A 27,521-nucleotide genomic window follows, 5' to 3' on the forward strand; every position below is an offset into this window, starting at 1 on the left:
AAACTCCGTTTATTACAAAATTGATTTGTCATTAAAATTAGTTACATAGTAATAACTCTGGATGGCACTATTATAAATTAGCTTATAAATTATCCTAAAACTTTAAAACTCTTAATTTTTGAAGACAATATTTAAAACACCCTCAGCAAATTTAATTACACCTCATTCATATTTTTATATATGAATAACTATCTTGGAAGGCAAATGCTATGCAACATGCTAAAATGCTTTCCATTTTAAGTAAGAATTCAAACTTATCACTTTGAACAAGAGTGAACAGGAGTGAAAAACAACAAAATTGAGTTTCTTCAGAGAGAATGAAAGATGATGTTAATAATGTATTACACAAATCTCCCTTAGTTAAAAGTAAGAATTGTCTTCAAATTAAATTCTGGACTTGTAAATTTTGTGGACCCTAACCTTCATATATCCTTACCTAAAAGCTTTTTCCTTCCTAAATAGTTAAATAAGACCTTATTGCGTTAAACACTGGTATGGAAAGATGCCTTGTATTTTTTAAATTAATTTATGCTTAATAAATTATATGCCCGTATTGAGTTTACTATTTGACTTCACCAAGCTGTGCGGTGACGGCAGGAAGATTTCATTTTCACTTGCTAAGATTAATAGAGAGAGATCTGCTTTCCAGTTCTCCAGCCGTGAGTGCAGCGTCCTCGCATCTCAAAACTCTCCCCAGAGGGAGCCTACGTGATGATAATTTATTCAGAACATTTGAAATGATGTTTCTTTTAGAAACCAGGTCACTGGAGAACACTGAAATCAGACAAGGCATTAAAACAAATTTAATGAAACTTTCAACAAATGAAACTAGCAGGGCACAATGTTTGGGCGCAGGAACAAACTGCTTATTAGGACCGTCTCCTGCTGAGTGCTCTACCTCTTTAGCTGCTCTGTCTCTCCTACGGTCTTGGTCTTGTTTTCGTTAGACACTTTTAACACCTTCTGCACTGCCTAACAAAGAGAAAAAGGGGCAATCCCAACAATAAAAATACTTTTTAAAAATAATAAAAGGCAGAGTAACTGTCTTTTTGTATAAATAGCAACAGTTGGTGCTTTTATCTAAGGCTTTACAAGTTATTACCAACAAGCGAGAATAGGACACAGTATTCTGTGCCAACGGGTCTCAGCCGGGGACTGACTGACAGGGCAGGAAGATGCTCTGAAGTACCTTTAGGGCCCTGCTTTGCTTTGTACGGTGAGAAAACTGTATACAGTATACGGGAACCACGGTTTCACCTGTGGAGAACTGGATCCAGATAGTAGGAAATCACTCTGTGAAGTGTTTGTTTATTCTATATTAGAAAATAAATTCTTACACCCAAATCAAGATGAGATCTCCTTGGACAGATTTCCTCGTGGGCACGCTCACTGAGGACTGTGTGGCCTGGGCCCTCTCCCAGCCTCCCTGTGCTCGCTGTTTCCCCTGCTTGCCGCCACTGCCAGCCTGTCCTGCTCCATCATCTTACTGAGCCACCTCAAGAGGGTTATTAATTTAGCACTTCTGGATGGTTGCTATTTCTTGCATGGGACTAGAATACATCTTTCTAATGTATACAGGGCTGAGGTGGTGAAAACAGGAGAGACCTGTACTACACCCACAAGAATGCTGAACAAACATATTTTTAAATATTTTCCATGAACTTATGGATTTATCTGTAGAACTGGGCACGCTTAGCTGCAAAGATGGGCCTGGTATTGCCCCTCCCAGCAGAATTATCTTTGGGGAAATGTCAGATTCAACCATTTGTCTATTCACCAAAATATACTTTTTAGGCACTGTAAGTTGTAGAAAAACATTAATATCATTATAAAGACTAGCAATTTTGATAGTAATAATGGCTAACATTTATGAAACTGTATGTTTTACATGGATTTATAATCCTCAATAAAATCCTACAATGACTGGTTACCCATTTGTCTGGTGGAGAACAGAGGGTGACAAAGAGCAAGCAAATTTTTCAAGATTGTAAATACTAATTCTTTTACGTGAGAGCAAAATGTAAGGTTTCCCATTCTAAGTATTATGAGCTTCTGAGCAGCTGTAATGAACTTGAGTTTGGACCTAGTAATTTCTAAGCACTATGGAAGCTCCTCAGGGAAACTCACAATGTGAACTGACATGTTAGTGACCCCGACAAAGCCTGTACAAAAGAAACTCGCTTATTTTGTTAAGCATTTTTCAAAGTTTGGAGAAACAGTGAAAGACCTTCAGAGACATTTTTGAGTCCATAAATCTTTTTTTAAAATTGACTAAATTAGACTATTTTTATGGCTGATATATTTAAATTTTAAAAAGCATTTGAATAATGTGAATAGGAGATATTCATTTTCCATATACTTCTTGGTGTATCTCAGAAGGTGAGGGTAAGTGAAGATCACTTGTCTGCGTTTTCTAGATCCCCTATCAGCTTCCAAGAATAACGGTCTGACGTGACTAACAAACAAACGTCCACTATAACACTCTGCCCATTTCACTATTATTTTTTGAAGGCCATTGACAACACACTTTCTTATAAAACAGTATGTCTGGCCTACTTCAATTTATTATAAAATCAATTTTAAACAACTTAAGAGAAAGCATATAAAATTATGATTCGAATTCTTTAAAAATAAACTTCAAAAATTATATGTTTTTAAACTTAATATCCTTGTAGAATGGAGCCACATACCTATCTTCATTTCTTTCCACTTTCATTTGGCTTGGATAGGCGTAGCTCCCTGCTTCTTCGTAGGTATTCTGGTTAGTCCAGGCTGATTTAGCATTGATATGAAGTTTTGCAAGATCATTTCGGAGCCTTTCATTCTCATATTCCAGTTTGTTAATAGATGTATGCCTGGAATGTTCCCTGTTAGTGAAGTCCATACTCTAGAGAACAAAATAAACTGTTATTGAATAAACTGTCCCTTGTAAGTGATGCATATTTTCTGCGTGTTTGGACACATGTGTTGGAAAGGCCTTTTGGTTTCAGCCAGGTGACGTGATGCTACTCTTGCTCACCTCCTGAAAGCGCCTTCTAATCCCCGCACCTGCTCACAACCAGCAGATGCTCAGGGACGATGCTGCTCAACACACTTGCAAGAAAAGCAATGCTCGCAATACCGCCCGGCTCCAGCACAGAAAAGCAATGCACGCTAGACGGCCCAGACCCCAGCACAGACACGGTCTACTCCACGCACGCTAGACGGCCCAGACCCCAGCACAGACACGGTCTGCTCCGCGCACGCTAGACGGCCCAGACCCCGGCACAGACCCGGTCTGCTCCATGCATTATTGCTCTGTCTCTAGAAATTAGCTAAAGTCCTTTTGTGAATATAGGGTATACTTCCTAGTGTTGGCTAATAGTGGAACTAGAAACAACACATTTCAATTTAAAAATAATATATTTTCTGAATAAAATAATACATGGATATATAATAATATGAACATGTAAAATATCATATATGTCATTATAAAAAATATGTTAAGAACAAAATAAATATACTACCAATATTGAGTGATAAATGCTATTAACATTTATATCTTTCTGGTCTTTTTTGTATCATGAGAAAATACAATATAGTCAACATAAAATATCAAATGTCAATATAATTATAATGAATGATGCTTATAAAATTATATTCAGCACACAGGCATGCACCACTAAATGATGGGGATATATTTTGAGAAATGTGTGGTTAGGCACGTTCATCATGTGTGACCACAGAGAGAACCCGCACAAACCTGGGGGGCAGAACCTGTTCCATACTGGGGCTGTGTAAAATAGCCAGTCTCTTGCTCCTGTGCTACAAACCTGGGCAACATATCACTGTACTGAGTCCTTAAGACTACTGCAGCGCAATGGTCAGTGTTTGTGCGTCTAAACATAGAAAAGGTACAGTAAAAATGTGCTATTACACATAATCTTTTGGGGTCACCATTGTGTATGGGGTTCATTGTTCACTGAAATATCAGTATGCTGTGCATGACTGTATAAATATCAACAAGAAATATAATCAATATAAAATATAACATGCATACTTACAAAATTGTAACTATAATTAAAAAATTGTGATATGTAAAATGACAGGAGTGTTGGGAAGGCTCTTTTGTTTGAGCCGAGTGATGTGGCGCTTCCCTAGGGGCTGTCTTTTCCCGGTAGCATTACATATCCTTCCAAACTCAGATTTGTAAGGACTGCGTTAGCAGAGGTACCAAAGATTCATAGACTATCCCTCTACTATTGAATGTGTAATTTGTTTTCAAAACGATGAACAGCAGTGTGCATTTCCTTCCACACAAATCTTGCTCTACTTTCTTTAGACAGATTCCAAGCACCAGGATCACTGGGTTAAACTGTATAAATGCTTCTGAGGACTTTGATAAAAAGTTGTCAATTTTCCCCCATAAATCTCATAAATTCCCAATCCCATATTTCCTATAACTAATGTATCAAAGGGCCTATTTTATCACATTCACATTCAATATTATCATTTTGTTAAATTTGCTAATTGACAGATAAAATCTATATTTGATTATTTCTATATATGATTTGAAGTTGAATATATATATATATATATTTTAGACACAGTCTCACTTTGTCACCCTCAGTAGAGTGCTGTGGCATCACAGCTCACAGCAACCTCAAACTCTTGGGTTGGAGCCATCCTCCTGCCTCAGCCTCCCAAGTAGCTGGGACTACAGGTATGTGCCACTATGCCTGGCTATTTTTTCTATTTTTTTGTAGGGACAGCATCTCCCTCTTGCTCAGGCTGGTCTCAAACTCCTGAGCTCAGGCGATCCACCTACCTCAGCCTCTCAGAGTGCCAGGATTACAGACAGGAACCACCGCGCCTGATCAATATTTTGTTTCCTATTGCCTGAGATAAAGTATCAGCACCAATTATTCAATTCTATGTTTGTTTATCTATTCCAATTAGTTTAGAAAGAATTAACTAATTATGAGAATTTTCTCCCTAATTATGGGATTTTAGTGCAAGAATAGATAATAAAGTTTTCTTCATTTTAAGACAATAAAAAAAATGCAACAAAATAAAGCAAACCAGGAAAGGGAAATTGATAAAAGTTAGAAATAATAAAATTAGGAAAAATCAATGAAAAGAATAATAAATCCAAAAGCTAATATTTTTAAATAATAATAAAATAAACCCCTTGTGAGCCAGAGTTAAAACAAGAAAGAGAGAGTATGCTAAATTATAAGCTGAGTAATAATAAAGGAAACATAACCACAGAATATAGAAGAAGTGAAAAGAATTATAGAATATGACAACTTTTGGTAACAAGAAAACAAGTTAAACTGGGTAAAAATTTTCTTGAAAAATACAAATTACCAAAGTAACCTAAGAAGAAGTAGTGAAGTCTGAGTATAGCAAACACCCTAAAAGAGAAACTGAAGATGTGCCAGGTCCAGATGTTCTCACAGCTCAGTTCTTTCTAATATTTATTTATTTATTTATTTGGAGAGGGAGTCTCAGTGTGTTGCCCCCAGCAGAGTGCTGTAGCATCGTAGCTCACAGCAACCTCAGACTGTTCAGCTCAAGTGATTCTCTTGCCTCAGCCTCCCCCGTGGCTGGGACTACAGACACCTGCTACAACACCGACTATTTTTAGAGACGGGGTCTCACGCCAGCTCGGGCTGGTCTTGAACTCATGCGCTCAGGCGATCCACCTGCCTCAGCCTCCCAGAGTGCTGGGATTATAGGCGTGAGCCACCATGCCTGGCCTTCCTTCTAACCTTTAAAGAACGGATAATTCCAATATTATTTAAACTATTCTAAACCACTCATAAAGATAGAAAGCTCCCAATTTTATTTTTTAAAGCCTGCATAACTTTAAAACAAGTAGAAAGAGAGAACTATATACAAATCTCATTTATATGAATAGATTTATCTTAAAATACTATCACATAGAACCAGTAATATATCAAAATGGCTGTAGTATGGCTATTTTGGATTGAATTGTGTCCCCCCAGAAAAGAAATGTTGAAGTCCTGGGCGGCGCCTGTGGCTCAGTCGGTAAGGCGCCGGCCCCATATACCGAGGGTGACGGGTTCAAACCCGGCCCTGGCTGAACTGCAACCAAAAAATAGCCGGGCGTTGTGGCGGGCGCCTGTCGTCCCAGCTACTCGGGAGGCTGAGGCAAGAGAATTGCTTAAGCTCAGGAGTTGGAGGTTGCTGTGAGCTGTGTGAGGCCACGGCACTCTACTGAGGGCCATACAGTGAGACTCTGTCTCTACAAAAAAAAAAAAAAAGAAATGTTGAAGTCCTAAATGCCATTACTTCAGGATGTGACCTTATGTGGAAACAGGGTCTTCATAAAAGAAACTGAGTTAAAACGAGGTCACAGGGTGAGCCCTAATGCAACATAACTCACCAAATACAGAAACGGACATCCACAGAGAGCAGATAACGTCAGAAACACGTGTGAAAATGCCCAGGTGAAGTCAGAGATATCCAGAGAAGCCACATGAAGACCAAAGATCCTATCGATGTATATCCCCCAGCTAAGGAATGCCGGGGATCAGGGGCACACACCCAGAGGCCAGGCAGGGGCGAGGAAGGGTCCTCCCTCCAGGCTTCAGAGGGAGCACAGCCCTGCTGACACCTTGACTTTGGTCTTAAAGACTTTAGAACCCTAAGACAATCAATTTCTGTTGTTTTAAACCACTTAGTTTTGGGCACTTTGTTACAACATCCCTATCAAACTAATGCAATGGCTGAAAGAGTTTATTCCAAGAATTCAAAGGTGGATCAGTAGCAGGAAACTGTTAACCATACAGTCTATTACATGTTAACAAATTAAAGGACAAAACCTATGTGATGTCATATATGTTGAAAGGCAGCTGTTAAAATTAACAGCAATTCTTAATAACAACTCTAAATAAAACAGGAATAGAAAGACATACTAAAGCCCATAAATCAAGAACAAATACTAATATTAAACAGCAAAGCTCTAGAATCATTGTCATTTAAAATCAGGAACTAGCAAGTTTGTCAACAATCACTATTATAATTTAATATTTTCTTTGCAGTTTTAGCAAATGATACATCACAAAAAACCTGATATGAACAGTGGAAGAGATAGAACTATTTTGTTGGTATCATTGTGTAAGGTTGTCAAAAAAGTTCTAAGAAATCTCTAGTAAAAAATCTAGTGGAATTAAGATAATTTCATTTTCTTTCTATATTAATAAGTTCCTATATATGGAAAAGGGAAATAATTCCATACATGACAGGGATAAAAATTATGAAATAGCTGGGAATAAATTTTGAATGAAAGGCACAGAAACTATACAAAGAAAATAGTAAGATCTTAACGAAAAATCTAAAACCAAAGAAATGCAAAGTCATGTCATATTCTTGGATGGAAAAATTTACTATACCAAAAAAGCAAAATCACTCAAAGTTAATATATAAACTTAATTCAATTCTAAATAGAATCCAGCAGGAAGTTACCAAGAACATCCAGATAAATAGAGCTTAATATTCATATAAACATTAAAAATGGGTTCTTAAATTTTGTTACATGCAGAATTGCCACTCACATGGATGAAAAATATAAAAAGCTTTGAAAAAATCTACAAGGCTGTATATATGTCTAGAAGTTGGGAGAACCGCTTTTCAAGGACAAGTAGAAATTTAAAACTTTTTGTGTGGCCAATATATTAAAAAGTTGCAAACCACAAAATTTAGAAAGTGTTGATATAAATTAACAAGAAAAAGACAAATAACCCAACAGAAAAATGAGGAAAGGGCACACCTAATTCTTTAGTATACACTGCCATGAAATATACAAAATTATGCGCATCTATAGTCAATAAGATGCAAATTAAAGTACTACTAAGAAATTATAACCACCAGACTCACAAAAAATGGAAAAATCAGTAATACTTATTGCTGGTAAAACTGAAGAGAAAATAGCTACTCTTCTTTAGAGATGGTAGAAATATGATTTGGCAGTAGCTATTAAAATTAAACACATATTCTTTGAATCAGCAATGCCACTGGTAGGAAGCTATTCTAAGATATATGTATAAAGATTTTTCTTGTTGTTCATTTGGGCAAAAATCTGGAAACAGTTGAATAAATTATGGTTGAATTAATTATGAAAAGTAGTTTAATAAATTTTGATATATCCATGGGATATTATTAAGCCCTGAAATAGAATGCAACCATTAGACTTGGAACAATTTCAAGGGATATTGTTCAATGAACAAAAACAAGACACAGAGAAATATATATAATAAGATCCAATTTTCTCTGTCTCTTTTTTTGTTTTGTTTTGTTTTAGCAGGCCCTGGCTGGGTTCAAACCCGCGCCCCTCCTGCACAGGATGGGTGCTCTAACCATTGAGCTATGGGTGCCCAGCCAAGACTCAATTTTCTCAAAAATGATAAAATCCAAAAATAGGTATTATATAACTACATGTGTGTGTGTGTGTATATATGAAAAAGTACAAAATGACACATCCCAAGTGGCTAACATGTACTACTTGGTGATGGAGCGTGACAGGGGTGGAGAATTACAGAGAAGGAGAGGGGTGAACCGAGCAACAAGAAAGACGGAACTAAAAATACCAGTATGTAAGTTAGGATTCACTTTATTAAAAATGTGTGTATTTTACATCAGTATTTACTTTTTCTAAGAAACTAGGAAAATGAAAAGGTGTTTACCGACTGACTTGTAGAGAGAGAGCTATCCATGATAGACAGTGAGAAGGCAGTTGGGGAATAATGTATCTATTTTATGTTTATTTCTGAAAAAGAACACTCACCCATCCACTCTACATGTGCACAGCAAGGACAGAGCTATAAAATGCTACAATAAACACCAGTTTGTTAGCACTGGGTATGTCTGGAGTCCAGACTGGGACTGGGCTGGTCATTAGCTGCTTCTTTCTATAGCTGTGCATTCCATGCTCTCCCCCACTCCCCTCAAACCGCCAAGAAATAAGTGACAAAGCCAAAAGCCCACAGGGGCCAGAGTGCAGTAGGCTCCATGAGGGCCCTGACCACTCAGAATATAAACCTAAAAACATTCAGGTTGAAACTAAAAATAAATACAAATCCTATTTTGTAAACAAACAAACAAACAAAAAAAGACACTCACGGGGACAGGTTGTGATTTAACTTTTTGTGTGTCCAGTATTTAGAAATAAAATGTCTTAGGAGACACAGAACTTTTTATGAACTGACTGGGAAACAACATGCGCGTCACTTTTTATCCATCTGCACTCCAGTCACAGGGTCCATAACCTGTGCCCAAAGAAGAGAGAACGTTCCACAATGTACCTGCTCTCTGGATGCTAACACATGGACCATTCTAATAAGTACACAATGTCACAGGAACACAGTATCGTATTTTAGGAAGGGACTGTGGGGAACGCCTGAGTTAACTCCCTCATTGTACAGCTGAAGAAACGGAGGCCTGGGTAAGCATCGCCACACTCACCTCTTATCCTCTCTATTCCTCAAATGGTGGAAAATTATTTTAGCATTTCTTCTCAGAGCAAATACATGATAAACAAGTTACAACGATATTTAATTTGTTCAATAAATAAAAACTTTCATGTGAAAGTCAACTCTCAATTGTTACATCAAACAATGAAAATGTGAAGCACATTAATGGCTCCAAGGTGGAGAGCCTGTGTAAGTTGCCCTGTGCAAACTTGCAGAGCCGCTGGTTAGAACCAGACCTTCTTATCCTCAATCATTCATTTACTCAGCCCTCTTTCATCAACCAACACTCAATGAACACTTTCTCTACCTGTGAGGTGATGGTGAAACAAACATTAACGAGGCCTGGTCCCCACTTGCCATTCTCTGGGAAAGTGACAAGCCGCAAATCAATTCAGACCTAAACAAACGCAAGAGCGCAGCTGACTGGGGGTCGGGGCGGCTTCTTTGAGGGGAAGGGTAACCCTTGAATTGAGCCATGTAGGATGCAGGACTTTAGAGGCAACAGCAAGAGCAAAACCAAGAGGAAATACGCGTTTGCCATGTTTGGGGAAATGACCAGAACTGAGCCCAACCCAAGGGAGAAAACTAGAAATGCAAATGTTCCAGCCTGAGGTTAAAAATAATTCAACTGAAGTGCAAGAAAATTTGCCACCCAGCTCCTGCTTGTCTGAAATATTGCAGTGCTCAGTAAATGATGTCTAGGTAAATCATGACCAACTAAGCAATCTCGTCGTTCAATTTATTGGAGGATTTCAGAATATTACCATATAAGGTCCAGGGTCTAAATCTCCCATCATTCCTTTTAGATGTGTGTTTTCGGTTCTGGCAGCTTTAAATCTCATATCTGAAACCTGAAAGATTAGTATATAAAAAGAAAATGTAAAATTTATAATAGAAACTCAAAATTCTATTAAAATTAACTTTGTTTCATGAATACAAATATTTTCTTTTTCTCTGTGGTGCTGGCAGGGTCCAGTGGTGTCATCACAGCTCACAGCAACCTCCAACTCCAGGGCTCCCGGGATCCTCCTGCCTCAGCCTCCCGAGTAGCTGGGACTACAGGCGCCCGCCACAAAATCCAGCTAGATTTTCTACTTTTTGAAGAGATGGTATCTCGGGGTCTCGCTGTGGCTCTGGCTGGTCTCAAACTCCTGACCTCAAGCAATCCTCCCACTCCAGCTTCCTAGAGTAATATGATTATAGGTGTTTTCTTTTTGCTTTTTATTCTTCCAGTATGTTCTAAGTGTAGTGAAGGGAAACCCTCTGAGCTGGGCTCATGATCAGTCCAGGGTTCTTGCTCAGTGAGCCTGCCCAAGGCAGGCTCCACTCTACCCTCCTTTTCTGACCAATGCTAAATCAAAAGCAGATACTTCCAGTAATAGTTCATTTACCTTTTTCCTTTCAATTCTAAAATTCTATTTCTCATTTCTATTTTCTATTATATGTAAATTTTCACCAGAAAAATTGTAATTTTTACAATATACATGATAACACTCTCCACTAAGTTTCTACGTCTGATTTTTATAATGTACAATATGTGACTTCATGTTTAATTTTGTTCTTCCTTATGTTTCTGCCAAATTTCTGTCTTTTTTTGGTGACTACTTCATTTTTTTTCCTAATTTATTTTTCTCTTTGCCTGATTTCTTCTACTTGAATGGCACTTGGATATAGTATTTGTCCTTTTATTTATCTAGGGTTAATTTCTATGTAAAACACTTGCCTTAAGATTTACTTTTGAAGACGATAAACTAAATGCTCATTGACAAAAGCCTAGAAAATATATAAGTATATAAAGGTGAAAGTAAAAATCATCATAATCCAACTACCCAGATTACGTTACCACCTGTGAAATATCCTTCCCTATTCAGATGTAACCAATGCAATTATCCCATCTCTGCTGTTGTCCTGTGTATTTTACAAATTAACCACAGTTTAAGGTTTGTGATGGGCAAAGGCTGACTCTTGTTTTTATAATACACAGGATTTAAATAGCTACTGTGGAGTGACCCTCATCTGCCTAGAAGTTACTCCATGGTGCTCTCTAGACCTCTAGATTTGGGGTGTAAGCGCAGATACATCCTTTGCTTGCAAAAGTAGGCCACCAATTTGGTCATAAGTAACGGACTGAGGGAATTTAAAAAATAAACGGGGGAGGAAAGGGCAGAAGAATTACTTGCAGTATTTTAAATGTTACAATTGCTGTTTTCTCCACCTGCGCTGTTGTGGATTGAATAAATGTTTAGTAAATATGAACTGATTTCATGTTTCAACATCCATTTTTAAAAACCTTTAAAGAAATATGTAAAACGGAGAAGGGGAAGTATTGAAGAAGAGCTGGAAGAAAGACTTTTTTTTTTTTTTTTGCAGTTTTTGGCTGGGGCTGGGTTTGAACCCGCCACCTCCGGCATGTGGGGCAGTGCCCTACTCCTTTGAGCCACAGGTGCCGCCCAAGAAAGATTTTTTTTAAAGGTAAAAATGTTAATAGAAGGGAACTATAGAAAACAAACTCAGGAATAATTCTTTGAATAGAGCACACTGTGGGAGGTGACCAGAATGCGAGTTATAAGAAAATGTTGAGATGGGATTTAATGAAATTATCTTGTACTGTCACTAACTTCCGTAGCTCATTTTTGATGACACTTTGCACCATCCCACAGAGGTTTCATGTGATGCCATAAAACCTTTCTGTGTTGCTAGTCTCAGAAATAACCCCCAAGAATGCGATGCTTTTATTCCTCCCTGAGCGAGCCTGTGCCCTGGGCAGGTGGTGGTCTGCCAGTCTGCATACCTGTTGTTTTGCTAACATTTTTTCTTTTATTTCTAATTCCATTTTTAACTGTCTTTCCAGAAGGGCAGCTTTCTTCATGACAGTTGCTATAGTAATCTCCTTCTGATGCAGCTCCTCGGTTAGGGCACAGATTTCACTCCTCATCCTTTCCTGCTCAGAGGTATGGTACTCTTCCTCCTGCTGGAGCTGGCTTTTCATCTGTAGCAGATAGAAAGCAGAAATATTAAGGAATCCCTTTATTTACAGAGCAGCTTAAAGCTTGTATTGGCCATGTTCGGTCCTGCTGTCCTAAAGCTTGGCAGACTCCTTTTCTGGTCAATACTAAATTAAAAACAGATACTTATCATAATGATTCATTAAGTTTTCCCTTCAAATTCCCAAAATTCATTTCTCATTTCTATTTTCTACCGCATGCAAATCATTGCCTTCAACTGATATGACTGTGATAACTACTTTGACAGGAAATGAAAGTATAACCAGCACTTTTTATGAAGAAGAAATTGTCTTCAGGAGGTTAAACGACTTACTCAAAATCATAAAGATAAAAACTGGCAGAGCTGGGACTAGAACTTAGGGCTCTTGGCTTTGAATTCAGTTCTTTTTTTGACTAAACTAGGCTCTACTGTTTGTGACTAAACACTGTGTTTTTCAGAATCATGTTACAATAAATTTGAAACAATATGTTAATGAAAATATATCGCCTCCTCCTTTTAAGCCTGTGGAGTCTCTTATGTTGTTAATTTTGGCTAAAGTTCCATGGTAGAAACTTCTGGATCATCCTGGGCTCCTCTCCATCCTCATGTTTCCAACCCTGGCCAGGCAGAAACTTCTGCCACCCTATTTCAACGTCTCTCTTAAGTCTTGACTCTGTTCTGCATTCCTGCTACTGCTGTCCTGGTTCAGCCTCTTAGCGTCTTCCAAGAAACCACTCACTGTTTCTAATTCTTGTGATTCAGAGGTAAAGTACACAATCATCCATCTCAAAAAAATCCCAATCCACTGGGGGAAACAAAAACACAAGCAGATATTCCAGCACGTTGTGGCCACTGACGCCAGCAATACCCAGTCTGGGATGTCAGGACCCAGAGAAGGGCTCAGAAGGTCCGATTCGCAGGGGTGAAGGGAAGCAGTCAGAAGACCTGAATGGAAACAGGCTCCCTGGCAAAGACAACCAAGGCGTGGGAATGTGAGCGAGCAAGGCGTACCTGGAGAGTTCCCAGGGGTCTGGGGTGACTAAGGCTTAGTGTGCTGTGAGATAAGGCTGGAGAGTTAAGTGGAGGACACACACACACACACCACACACACACGCACACCACACACACACCATACACACACACACACGCACACCACGCACACACACACACCACACACACACGCACACCACAGGTGCACACCACACACACACGCACACCACACACGCACACACCACACACACACGCACACCACACACACACCATACACACACACACACGCACACCACGCACACACACACACCACACACACACGCACACCACAGGTGCACACCACACACACACGCACACCACACACGCACACACCACACACACATGCACACCACACACACGCACACCACACACACACACTCACACGCGCGTGAAAGAAATGCATTTGCATTTGCCCCAGGGCACTTATTTTTATCATTGATTTTTTTCCATTCCCCTTTAAATATTTCAGTATGTATCTCTAAAAGGACAAGGGCTTTTTCTTTCTCTCTCTCTTTTTTAACATAGCCAGAATACCATTACGATGTCTTTAAAAATTAACAATTACTCAATATCATCAAATACCTAGGCAGCTTTCAAATTTTAAATTGTCTGAAAAAGACAATGAATGTTCTTTATTTAATTGAATTAGGATCTAAATATGATTCACTCGTTGAGCATGGCACATATATTTTTTAAAATCCTTTCTTTATGTGTGGGTCTCCAAGTACTTTAAGGCATCATCTTATTTAACCCCCACAAATCTCACTATTTTTCAGATTAGAAAATTCAGGTGCGTAATTTTTCACAGTCACGTTCCCGGTGAGAGGCAGTTGGATTCCAGGACCTGTATGACCTTACCCACTGGGCTGTCTAACCTCCTATGGCTCTAGAAGACGGTTCACACACGGGGAAAAGAGGTGAGATGGAACAGGAAGAGCAGAGGAGGCGCGTCTGGAGGCAAACGTGGCCCCTTACCAGGCTTCAGGCCACCACCTCTCATCTGATTCTATTCCTATTACTAACATTTTTAGAATTTCAAAGTTGAACATAACCTTAGAAATTACATGGTCTAACCCCATCATTTAATAGCTGAAAAAAAATAGAAGGGTTGGGCCTGGTGGCTCACACCTACAATCCTACTCTGGAAGGATCACTAGAGCTCAGGAGTTCAAGACCCGTCTGAGCAAAGCAAGACTCCGTCTCTAAAAAACAGAAAAATTAGCTGGGCTTTGTGGTGGCACCTGTAGTCCCAGCTGCCTGGGGGGCTGAAACAGGAAGACTGCTTGAGCCCAGGAGTTTGAGGTTACTGTGAACTAGGCTGAGGCTTTTGAGGCTATGGAACTTTAACTTGGGCAAGAGTGGGACCTTCTTAAAAAAAAAAAAATAATACTTACAGGGAAAAGAATAAGGAGTGTACAAGTATCCCAGCCCCGAAGACAACATTACAAGTCTCCTTTAATCTATTCTGTCTCCGAGTTTCACCCTTTAAATTTATTTGATGAAACAACAGGTTGTTCTGGAGCTTGTCCCAATCTGGATTTTGCTCATTGCATTTCAATGGGGGTAGTTTGACATGTTCCTCTTTTTTTTTTTTGTAGACACAGAGTCTCATTTTGTCGCTCTCGGTAGAGTGCTATGGCGTCACAGCTCACAGCAACCTCCAGCTCTTGGGCTTAGGCAATTCTCTTGCCTTAGCCTCCCAGTAGCTGGGACTATGGGTGCCTGCCACAACGCCCAGCTGTTTTTTTGTTGCAGTTTGGCCAGGCTGGGTTCGAACCCACCACCCTCGGTATATGGGGCTGGTGCCCTGTGCACTGAGCCACAGGCACTGTCCCAACATGTTCCTCTTAAAATGGAACTTTTAAAATAAAAAATTGACATACTATTTATGAAAAAAGGATAAACTATTTTTATTATTTTCACAATGCTTGGATCTTAAAACAACACATTATACTGCAAAGCTTCTTCTTCTTTTTTTTTTTTCTTTTTGAGACAGAATCTCCACTTCATTGCCCTCAGTAGAGTGCCCTAGTGTCACAGCTCACGGCAACCTCAAACTCTTGGGCTCAAGTGATTCTCTTGCCTCAGCCTCCCAAGTAGCTGGGCCTACAGGCGCCCGTTACAACACCCAGCTATTTTTAGAGATGGGATCTCGCTCTTGCTCAGGCTGGTCTCAAAGCGGTGAGCTCTGGCAATCCACCCCCCTCAGCCTCCCAGAGTGCTAGAATTACAGGCGAGAGCACCGTGCCTGGACATCAAAGCTTCTTTCTTAATGAGATTAATTTACCTGAGTTCCAAATAACTTTTGGTCTTATTAAAATAAAAATTTTATCACAAAATAAATGAATAAAAATAGTTCTACATTGGGAGAAAAGAAATAAAACACCTGCAAGATTTATAATACATGGCTCTTGTTAGTTTTATTACAAGACAATGAAAATGCTCTCCACCCACACTTCCTGTCAGCCCTGCTATTTACATAGCACTCTCTTGTTCCCTTTTCTGCACAGCACTGCACTGTCGGCCTCCAGGAGCCTGTGAAGAGATCTGTGCTTCACAGTCTCGCCACATCACAGCCATGCAAAATCAGTGGATTCTTTGCATTACTCAAACTTTCATTACTTGCTCTAAATCTATGTGGTTAAGAATGGGGTAACTGTACTTTAGGTGGCTTTAATCAATCTTTATCATAATGTATTCACTGGAGACACTAGTAAAAAAAAGGTTTTTAAAATTCTACTTTTCAAATCAGTAAAATAAGTTTCATGAGATTATGTAGTATTAAAGTCTTGCAATACAAGAAAAATGATCATTAATTCATAATACCCTTTCTATATTAAATCTGTTAGTTCTCTGAAAATCAACTCTTAGTATCTGTCCTTCATACCATTGTATTTCCTACAGAAATTTGCAAAATAGTTATAATCCTATTAGATGCTCAATAACCATTTGTTGCATTTATATAATCAACAACTGAATTTATGATCCTATCTATTCATGGGAGAACTTGCCTTAATAGCAATTAATTCATTCTGTCAATAGTTATTTTCATATATTGTGTGTCTGGCACTATCCAGGGCACTGGTTGGTAATTGAAAGCCACACACAGGTTTGTTTAACTTTTAACAAGCATTTAGATTTGAGATTGGAATATTCTGTCTGATCCTCAAGTGTAAAGACCAGAGAGGTGGCTATGAACTCATGGACAGAAGGACCCTACTGGGTTTCACCAGAGGGAGAAGACAATACGTTCTCTGTGGGAAGTGGAGATCCGCAGCTCGTTAAGGACAGTGTCCCCGGCTTCCTCATCTTTGTATTTCTAGTTCCTGGCAGGGTACTTCGCACATCATAGGTGCCTAGTGAAAAATGTGGGTGTAGCCAGTAATAATAGTAGGCAATATTGACTAAGGGCCCCTGTGGAGCGGGGCTCTGTCCCAAGCACTTTATATGTGTTGTCACAGGGACTGTAACTTGGGTAAGAGCGTGGGCACTGGAGCCAGACTGGCGAGGTTCAAATCTGGCCTCTCTCCTTTATTAGCTGTGCAATGCCTTATCATTCTTCAAATGGAAACGGGATGATATTGAGACCTACTTTATAAGATGGCTGTGAGGAATAAATGAAGCACTTCTTGGACACAGTCGGTGCTATGTAAGTAGCAGCTCTTATTAGCTCATTTACTCCTCCACCTTGTGAGGCAGGGACTAATTATCCCCATCCCGGAAGGAGGATCCTGAGCAGTTTGTACAGGTGGCTTCCCCAAGTGTACCCAGGGGTTGAGCACCCGAGTCTGTGCCCTTCATCTTTTTGATGGAGCCCCGGGCCCTCCAAGTTCCACGAACAGTCTCCCAATGGCACAGTGGAGTCTAAGGTTTGTGTTTTTCATAGTCTGGCACAGAATTAGCAGCTTGGTAACATATCATCTTAGGAAAGAGAAGAGAAGGAGAAGGAAGATTTTCACCCCTTTGTAAAGACTTCACAGGTACCTGGGAGAACGGGGTGCAGTACTTTCCATACCTTATTCAATTCTTTTTCATGAGCTGCTTGATCTTGGACGGTTGAAAACAGCTCCTTCCTTTTCTTTTCCAATTCTTTAATAGAAGGTGAGTAAGATGATTCAATTCTACACATTAAAAATAAAATGAGTAAAAATTAAGCTTAACTTGATAATTTGTTATGATTATACTGTTAATTTATACCATTGTAAGTTGCAGAGATAGATCAAAGAGAGATCATTGCTGAAAACATTTCTAGTTACAGAGATTTTGAGTTCTAATAGATTCAGATCCCATAAGTATTCACATCTTTAAATGAGTGCAAATGGTTTTAATGAAAAAAAAAAAGAAGCAATTAATATGGAATTTTAACTATACTTTAAACATTGGCAGAATACTGGGACTGTATATGTAGATAAGATTTTTGGATAAAAAGAAAAGACTTCTTCCTATATTAAAATAGCTTGGGAACTCTTTTTTAAAAAGGAAACAAATCCAACTTGCTAATGTACTGCGGAAAGGGACCATGCCACGATAAGTCCAAGGGGACAGTTGCTCCCTAAAAGAGATAAAAAAATGATTAAATCTGACAGTCCAACCAGAGAGCGCCCAAATACATCTATTTCTTTGGCTGTTCAATTTATAAAATGGAATTGCAACCACATATTGATAGTAAAGGGGAAAAGCAGAAAGTAGTATAAAAAATACAAGACCCACAGGAAGTTTGGAGGAGTTTAAGCAGATAATGTTCACTTTCGGATGAGGCAAATTGGCAAAATGACAATCATCAAAACACAGAAATAAAGAGAAGCAGACGGGAAAACAGCATGCTTTCTACTGAAAGACAGGCGTGACTATTCTGTGGGGTCGGCGTTTCGAAGAATATACCCCTTGTAAGGGAGCACAATTTTAGATCTCCAAAAAACTTTTGAACAGACTCCACATATCAAAAATTTAATCTACAGAAATAAAACAACAAACCAAAATCTGAGCAAAGATGGAGAAATAACTAATACAATGACTGAAGATAAAAGATCTTTTAAAAGGTATAAAGTGAGGGTGAGATGGCTGAGGTCCACGTGTCCAGGTTAGATTGCTTTTCTCTGATTATCAAATATATTTTAACTGTAGACAAAGTTTATCAGAATATAATCTATTGCTATTATGTTCCCATATTCAGCATTTTTGTGTGTAGTGATCGTCTTCTTTTCTTTACGTGTATGTGTATAAAAAACTACACACTTGCCAGGCTACTGGAACATACTATGCACATGATTTGTTTCAGTCGCCTTTTGTTTCCCGCTCAATAATATACCGTGAACATTCTCCACTTTACCCCAAATTCTCCTAAAACATTTCAGGATCAGTTTTAAATTTTTCTTATTTCCTATGATTTGGAAGAAGTGAAAAATAAAATTCCCTATTTTTCAATTTGTCTTTCTTTTTTCTTTCTTTCCTTTTCTTTTTTGCCGTCCTTGGTACAGTGCCATGGCATTATAGCTCACAGCAATCTCAAACACTTGGGCTGAAGCTATCTTCTTGCCTCAGCCTCTCGAGTAGCTGGGACTACAGGTGCCCACCACAACGCCTGGCTATTTTTCTTTTTTCTTTTTTTTTAGAGACAGGATCTCACTCTTGCTCAGGTTGGTCTTGAACTCCTGAGTGCAAGCAATCCACCTGCCTTGGCCTCCCAGAGACCTAGGATTACAGGTGTGAGCCACCATACTCAGCCTGTTTTTCAATTTTTCCTAAGCTATTTCTGGGAGTAGAAATGCTAAAAACCCCATGGTGAATTTGCAAAGTTCAGTGAGTGAATGGAACAAATGCCAAAATCCAATATGGACAAATGCAAAGAATAAAACGATAACCATGCTAATATAAAATAGAGATTTAAAGAAACTACCACTTGTCATGTGGAAAAAGAGTGTTGGATTTGTTTTTTTATTTTTAGAGCTGAGGTCTCGTTACGTTGCCCAGGCTGGACTCAAATTTCTGGGCTAAGCGCATCTTCCACCTCAGCCTCCGAGTAGCTGGGACTATAGATGCCACTGTGCCCAGCATTGAAAGTTATGTTTAGTAATTCTCAGAACACATCAGCTCAAGGTGCTTCTGTAACTAAAAAAGGAAAAAAGAAAAGCTAACAAAATGTTGGTATTACTGAGAAAGTTTCTGAAAGTGACTAAAACATTACTATACTGTTACTCTAAAACTACCGTGTGTCTGCTGGGTACTAGGAGCTGCCTCACCTTAATGCAACTGTAAGGAAGACACAGTTCAAATAAAAGAAACCAAAGCAATAACGCGAGAAATCAGTACTCACGTGAGAACAAACTAAAAAGATCTGCAACTTTCAGCGGGAAAGATGAAGGCTGAGTCTACAGCAGAAGCTGTGAAAAGTTAAATTCACATCTTTTCATCAAATCTCAGAATACTAGAACTGAGGGACACCTTCCAAATAAGAAAGATGAATGTACTTTGGGGAGCAAAATAAATACCAGTTAAATAGAAGATGACAAGCAGGCGGAATAAAAGAGTTTGTATTGGCCAAATATGTGACTAAGTGCAAGATTCCAGATCAAATAACGTTTTGAAGGAAAGTTGGCAATGTTTGGAATTCAGCATTGGCCTTGTAAGAGCACCATAAAAAGTACCTAGTAGGGGAATGGACACCATGCTTGCAAAGGACAGTTACTGATTCTTACCACATTAAAAGGACACACTGAGAACAGAACAGTCTCCTGGCAAGCCTAGAGACGTTTTGTGATTTGGGGGCAATCCCCCAAGTAACTCAGTGGTCCAGAATGAGATAAGATGGGTCACTCCCTAGTAAGCATGTGTGAAACATGGATGCTCAGTAGTTCTTCATGAGGGTTGTGGGGAAAGAGCACGTGAGGAGAGCGCGCGGCAATCCTTAGGCATGCAGCCCTCGCGTGTAATCACCCTAACTCTCCACGCCTGTTGTGTATAAGGCTCGGGGCTACCCTGCTACTAAGGTTAGCCCACCTTCCACAAGCTGGTACTCGTAATCCGTGTCACGCCTGGCTCCTTCCTGCGGCGACCGAGACCAGGGCCTCAGGGGTCACGCCCGTACCTATCACGCTCTTCACAAACCTGAGCTAGACAAGGGGTGGATGGTGTGTTTTTCTACTGATTTCTTAGGTCTTTCTCGTATACATTATTTTCTCTGCATGAAGACATTTCTCACTAACTCACCACACTGAAACCGCACCTTACGTATAGTAAGCATCCAAGAAGTTTATTAATGAGCAGTGATGATGACGTTCGTATACAACGCCCCCATTAATGCTGACTGGCTAAGAGGCCTTCTGCCATCCTTCCCAGGATACACAAGAGGTCATTTTTAGGGATCTTGATTTGCCATTTGTTATTAAGTGTAGACCTCAAAAAATGCTAGCAGTTCTCACAGTTTTGAAGAAATAATTATTGCCATTAACACAAGGTAATCATCTTTCAATTAAATATCTTTCACCACTTGGCTATTCAATTTTTAAGATCCTGCCATTGGTGTGGCATTAGCTTTCTGATTTTGAGAAAGATTCACGTTCTGATGAGAATGAGAGCATCAGTGAACTATTAAAGCAGTCAAACAGTCTATTCACGAGCGTACACGTTTAATAATTCTCAGCAATCCCATTTCCTCTGTGGTTGTGGTGTACACAATATCTGTCTGATTTTAAAGGAGAGAAATAAAATCGCCCTTTAACAAGAACCTTAATGGACTGAAAAGGTGGTGAGCGTAGAGGCCAAAACAAATACAACATGTACAAGTGAAAAAATTAACATTAGGTTTATAGGCCATTGAAACAGAAGCATTTAAAAATATGGAATAAATCTTATTTGCACACATATACCTAAATATCAGCTCTAAGCTGATAGATATTATATATGTAATTATATAATATCCTGAAGAATAAAATAATACATTATTATATAATATCCTGAAGAATAAAACCTCTAAGAAAATTTCTGACTCAGTGTGACAGAAGCATCTATAAGTCAGAACATGATATAACTTTCTAGGTAAGTGAAGATGTCAATATAAAAAATAAAACTACCATGAATTTTGTTTTTAGTATTTAATACATCCATAAGTTAATAGTATGTTAAGACAAGATAGACGTTTTATTCTAGTTTCAAATATAAAACTCATAAAAATATTTAAACATGTTTTGAACAGTTTCTCTTAAGACTGTCAAATATAGATCCAATTATACCTCTTTTTATTTTCTTGAGCATTTTGGCACTCTCCTATTTTTAATAATTCTCTGTGTAACTGCAATCGTTCCATTTCTATAATTCTCAACAGATCATCGCGTGACTGTAACTCACTTTTCACCTCTGAGAGTCCTGCTTCCATGGCCTGAATAAAAACATAAAAGAGTTTCAAAGCTCATTTTTGGATACTATAAAATATATTTTAAAATATTTGACAACTATAAATGAGCCTAATTTCAAACAAATTGGTATTTAGTCCTTTTCTTGCTCTGTCCTACAGAATTCCATTCATTCATTTACTCAACAAATATTTACTGAGCTTTTGTTATATGATCCCAGGATACAAACACAGAACTTGTCCTCAGTGAGCTGCAATCAGTCTAATGACAGAGAAGAATCAAATTGTCACACAAATATGATCACACTGAACGGGGATTTGAAAGAAACATAGAGCATGAATAAAACGTGATGCATAAAATACAAATTACTGTAAATACTTCCCAATTTTAAAAAGATAATCAAGATAACCTCATGGCAAAACTTGCCGACAAAAGCAATTCTGAACCATGATTCCAGTCTTGTTCAGTGATAGCTAGACTTCAGTAACCAGAAATACCAGCCACCCTTTGGATCCCGTGTTTTTGTTAATAGGAGAGGCTTGAGCAAGTTTAGAAGGTGTTGGGAAGGATCCAGTTAGGACAGAGAAGGAATAATAGCAATGGTGTCAGGTCCCTGAAGTGGGTGGGCTAATCCTCAAAGCATAATTGGGACAATTGCCTAAAGCAAGTGAGCCCGTCCTCTCTTAGAACCCAAAGTTAGGAAGACGGCATGTGGACACGTTTGTGCATTTGGACGGGGGGAGATTAAGAGACCGGCTAGTGCTAGCTTCTGTTTTATTTGTGAAGTAAAAGGCCGCATGTGTGCTGACAGTAGAAGGAGAGGTAGTGGTTTACCAGGGGAGTGGGAGCGACCGCTCCTTGTGGGAGCACAGCAGGACTGCTGGGCAGTGCTGGGTACCCATCTGAAGCGTGCGACCGTGGCCTGAGCCATTCCCTACACCAGGGCTTGGCTATTCTCCAGGAGAGAGGGATGGACAAGTCCATCAATATTGTCTGGACCCTTCCACTCAATTATATAGGGAAACCAATATTTATTAGGAGTGCCTGACCCAGGTCATCAAATTTATCGCCATTTTTACAGATGAAAAAATTGAGGACCAGACTTGACCCAAAGTTACACAACTCAAACGTGCCAGATTTTGGAACACAAAAATCCAGATCTTTTGCCTCTTAGTTCAATTAGAACGTTCAAGGTTCATCCATGCTGTAGTTCATTCCTCTTTGTGGCTGAATAATATTCCATCACAGGGATATAACAGATTTTGTCTGTTCATCAGTTGATGCATTTGGGTCGTTTATACTTCTTAGCTTAATATTATGAATAATGCTGCTATGAGAACTAACGTACAAGCTCTTACGTGGACATAGGTTTTCTTATTCATTAACTGTTATCCAAAAATTCACGAAATCTAGGGGCAGCACCTGTGGCTCAAAGGAGTAGGGCGCCAGCCCCATAAGCCAGAAATGGTGGGTTCAAACCCAGCCCCGGCCAACAACAACAACAACAAAAAAACTGCAAAAAAAATAAATTAATTAAAAAAAGCAAAACCTGGAAGAACAATTGCATATAAAGTATATGTCATCATAATGAGTTCCCAAATGTAAGTATTTTTTTACCAAAGCCTTAAATATATGTACTGTTTTCTAAGTGACCTGAAGGCCTGAGTTCAGTGAAGGGCCCAGGGCAATATGTCATCCCCTAAAGTTCCTGGCTGACTTGGAAATAAATATAAGAACAGATTAAAATTAGTGATTCAATAAACAAGGTCTGACAATTAAGTTCACAAACTCATCCTAGGAAAAATGCTACATACCTCATCGCTGAACCCCACTATGGTCACCTGTACAGTACCCCCCTCTGGGAAGCTCTGCCCTGATGGCAGAGCCTAGTCGGCCCTTCAAAGCAATTTGGGAACTCTTTTTCTGAAATGATCATCAGAGCTGTCACGGCAGGGCACACAATCTTATAAGGGTACATGCGAAATTTACTAGGTATAGAATATAAATGTCTTAACACAGTAACTATGAAAATGCTGTGAAGGCTATGTTAACCAGTGTGATGAAAACATTTCAAATTGCATACAAACCGGCACATTGTACCCCGTAATTGCATTAATGTACATAGCTATGATTTAATAAAAAAACAACAACAACATGCAACAACAATAATGAAATCCACTCAGCAAGACACTGCTACATGTCACACAAACACAGCTGCGGGACACGGGTGCACCGAGGGAATGGAACCTCAGCTGGCCATGTCCAGTGCTGCCAACCGAGGCGCATGGTGGCAAGTTTGTGAACTTAATTGTCAGACCTCTTACATGTACTTGTTTGGATAGAGACTTACTTGGATAAATCCTCTGTTTTGAATAGTGGAGATTTTTCAGCTGAGGTTAAAATATCAAAAATAAAAAACATGCGAAAGAAAAGTTTACCCATTAGACAATTAACTTAGTGTGAATGTCACCTGCTACTTTGGCCAAGTGAAGAAGGCACTCAGGGGCTCCCTACACGGCCAGTCTGCCTCCGGGAGCCATCACACAGGCAGCTGCCTGCATCTGGGGCAGGTGGGTGCACAGCAGGCTCTCCACACCAGGCCACCAGAAGCTACAGTGAACTCAAACTCTGTAAAATGTGATAGTAATGAACACGTTAGAAAACAGGGTCTACAACAGTGACAACTGGAGGCATCATCAAGGGAAGAAAGCCTATTTGTGACCTACGTACATAGGTGGGAGAATACACGTTAAAATTCAAACTTTCCATGATACAGTGAACAACAATGGTTTGACACGTGAAGGAATATGAAGGAGATTTTAATTATAAATTGACAGCATTATGTAAGTTGGCTGCAAGAGTACAAGAAAAGTTTGAAGGCTTTGCTGATGTCGATATATTTAGAGCTGTTTTTTGACTTTGAATTCAAGGTTAATAATACTGAATTGACATAAAAATTAGTGAATTTATTTAACTGAGATGAAGTTTTGAAATTAGTATGCTTTTGCACGAAAGTTAAATCAATTATTTGTCAGTGGGGTGCAAATATTCAGGTACTTGATTCAGTTATTGGAACACTTTCAAGTTTGATTGGAACAACTTACGTATGTAAATCTACTTTTTTAAATGGCAAAATTTCATGAAATCTAAATACAGATCAAGTATTTCAGATGAACACTTAGCATCTAAATTGAGATATGTATGTAACCACAAAGTACACACCACATTTTGAAGACTTAATATGAAAACTTGTAAAATAATTTTTTTATATATTCATTGCATGTTGGAATGATAATATACATTTTTTTCTTTTTTTGAGACAAAGTTTCACTCTGTTCCTTGGGCTAGAGTGCCTTGGTGTCAGCCTAGCTCACAACAATCTCAAACTCCTGGGTTCAAGTGATCCTCTTACCTCAGCCTCCCGAGTAGCTGGTGCCTGCCACAATGCCCAGCTAATTTTTCTATTTTAAGTAGAGACGGGGTCTCGCTCTTGCTCAGGCTGGTCTTAAACTCTTGAGCTCAAGTGATGATCCTGCCTTGGCCTTCCAGAATATTCTGGTTAACATTGGTTGAATAAAATATATTACTATTGTAGATTAATCTCACTCATTTCTCTTTATTTCTTTAAGTATAGCTCCTAGTAAAATTCCCATTATATTTATGGCTTGCATTATCTTCCTGCGGGACAGTGCTTCTCTAGTACCTTAATAACACATTAACAAGCAAACAAAAAAAGGTTTAACTTTTCCAGCACAGATATTTTAAAAATGCTGAATAATCTATTTTTGCCATTAACCTCTAATGGGAAATATTGCATGTGAGTATAATGTAGCACAGCAAATAAATACATGCAATGGAATTAACATGTACGCTGACACGTTTTGTGGTTGCAGATGGGCAAGTGAGAAGATGTGATTCTGTGAGAGCTGAGACGCAGCTGCGCTGAGTGTGCAGTGAGCCACAGAGAATTTTACACACAATACACCTAAGTGACGGCACTTCAGATCGAAATGGTTGTCTTTTTCGCATTCATGTGCAAGATTTGGAACATTCTGTTGTGACAATTTTGTGAAAAGAGAAGAAAAATTTCTTTCCAAATGCATATACTGGTTACAGTATTATTTAATTCTAATTATTCCCATTTAGTAGAATATAAATTTTGTAAAATGTGTTTAAGGCCCATCTGTTTGGTTAAAAATGTGCCTAATGGTTTGAGAGAAGCAGTGATTTTAAACCTTCAAATCAGCTACTAACTATAAATAATTGCCATCTTCTCTTTTAGTATTTATCCTAAAGAACAGGATGAAACATGTATAATTTAGAAATAAAACAGGGAAAAGGCTAAATAAAGCGTTATTTTCAGTCTTTTCCCCCTAATGAATCAAAAATACTTAATGTTTTCCTGGGAATGTAAATCTTATCTTTTAGACATCCTAAAGTTTTGAATAGGGTAGGGGTTGGCAGGGGTTGAAGCTCACCCTCTAGCTACATTGAACACTACTCAAGTGACGGGCACTAACAGCCCAACTGACGCATTATAAAAGGTGTCAGGGTGACAAAAACACCCGGACCCCTCCTTAGAACTCTGAAATTGAAAAATTATATTAGTTGCAAAAAAAAATTTTTTTGAACAAAATTACTTGTCAAAAATCTTTTTATTAGGACTATAAAAGACTTTTTTGCATAAAACATGCTCCAGAATCATTTAGTTTGTTTTTGACACATGCAATTCTTTTGTAAAATATAAAATGGAGGACCTTAGTTTAAATTTAATAATGTTTCTAGATCCAAGGATAGCTAAATTATTATTATTTTTTTTTGAGACAGTCTTACTTTGTCACCCTTGATAGAGTGCCATAGCGTCACAGCTCACAGCAACCTCAAACTCCTCAGGTTAAGCAATTCTCTTGACTCAGCCTCCCAAGTAGCTGAGACTACAGGGACCTGCCACAACATCTGCTATTTTTAGAGATGAGGTCTCGCTCTGGCTCAGGGTGGTCTCGAACCTGTGAGCTCAGGCAATCCACCCCCACCTCGGCCTCCCAAGTGCTAGGATTACAGGCGTGAGCCACCATGCCTGGCTGCTAAAGTATTTTTTAAAGGAACAAAATTTGTAAAAAATATCTTCATAGAAATCAGTATGGATATCAGTCACATTAAAATTTATTGTTCACTGTGGAAAACATCGTAAGTTAAAGAATTAATTATGCAGAATGTGAGAGAAAATAAAATTAAAAAAAAAATTTTATTTGGCAGTTTTTGGCCAGGGCCAGGTTTGAACCCACCACCTCTGGTATATGGGGCCGGTGCCCTACTCCTTTGAGCCACAGGAGCCACCCTAAAAGTTCAAAATTTAAAGCAGAGTTTCTCAAGCTCAGCTCCACTGACATTTGGGGATAGGTAATTCTCTGTTTCAGGTGCAGCTGTTTTGGCATCACAGGATGTATAACAGATTCTCTAGCCTTCACCCACTAGATGCTGGTCGCACTTTTTTCCCTTGTCACAGCCAAAACTGTATCCAGGGATTGCCAAATGTCACGAGGAGCAAAAGCACCCCAGTAGAGAGCCACCGATTTAAAGAGAAGTCATAACAATTAGGCAACTAGTACGCTTGTTTTGCAATCTTTAGTACAAAGATCAGTAAAAATATTTCCCAATATATTGACTTTTATGAATAGCTAGT

The 27,521-nt window shown here is 38.8% G+C and overlaps 1 protein-coding gene across 4 annotated transcripts in view; it reads right to left on the reverse strand.

Annotated features, from left to right (window-relative positions):
- DEUP1 (deuterosome assembly protein 1) overlaps positions 1–27,521 on the reverse strand; it is a 128,377-nt gene that overhangs the window by 39,622 nt on the left and 61,234 nt on the right. For all 4 annotated transcript variants that reach the window (XM_053560538.1, XM_053560539.1, XM_053560537.1 and 1 more), the window contains 5 exons: positions 21,719–21,864; positions 17,506–17,611; positions 12,268–12,465; positions 10,241–10,327; positions 2,691–2,887 (listed from right to left, as the gene is read on the reverse strand). In XM_053560538.1, coding sequence (XP_053416513.1) covers positions 2,691–2,887; positions 10,241–10,327; positions 12,268–12,465; positions 17,506–17,611; positions 21,719–21,864 — 734 coding nt within the window. The remainder of the gene's footprint in view (positions 1–2,690; positions 2,888–10,240; positions 10,328–12,267; positions 12,466–17,505; positions 17,612–21,718; positions 21,865–27,521) is intronic.

Source organism: Nycticebus coucang, chromosome 14 (genome assembly GCF_027406575.1).
Source record: "Nycticebus coucang isolate mNycCou1 chromosome 14, mNycCou1.pri, whole genome shotgun sequence".
Lineage (NCBI taxonomy): Eukaryota > Metazoa > Chordata > Mammalia > Primates > Lorisidae > Nycticebus > Nycticebus coucang.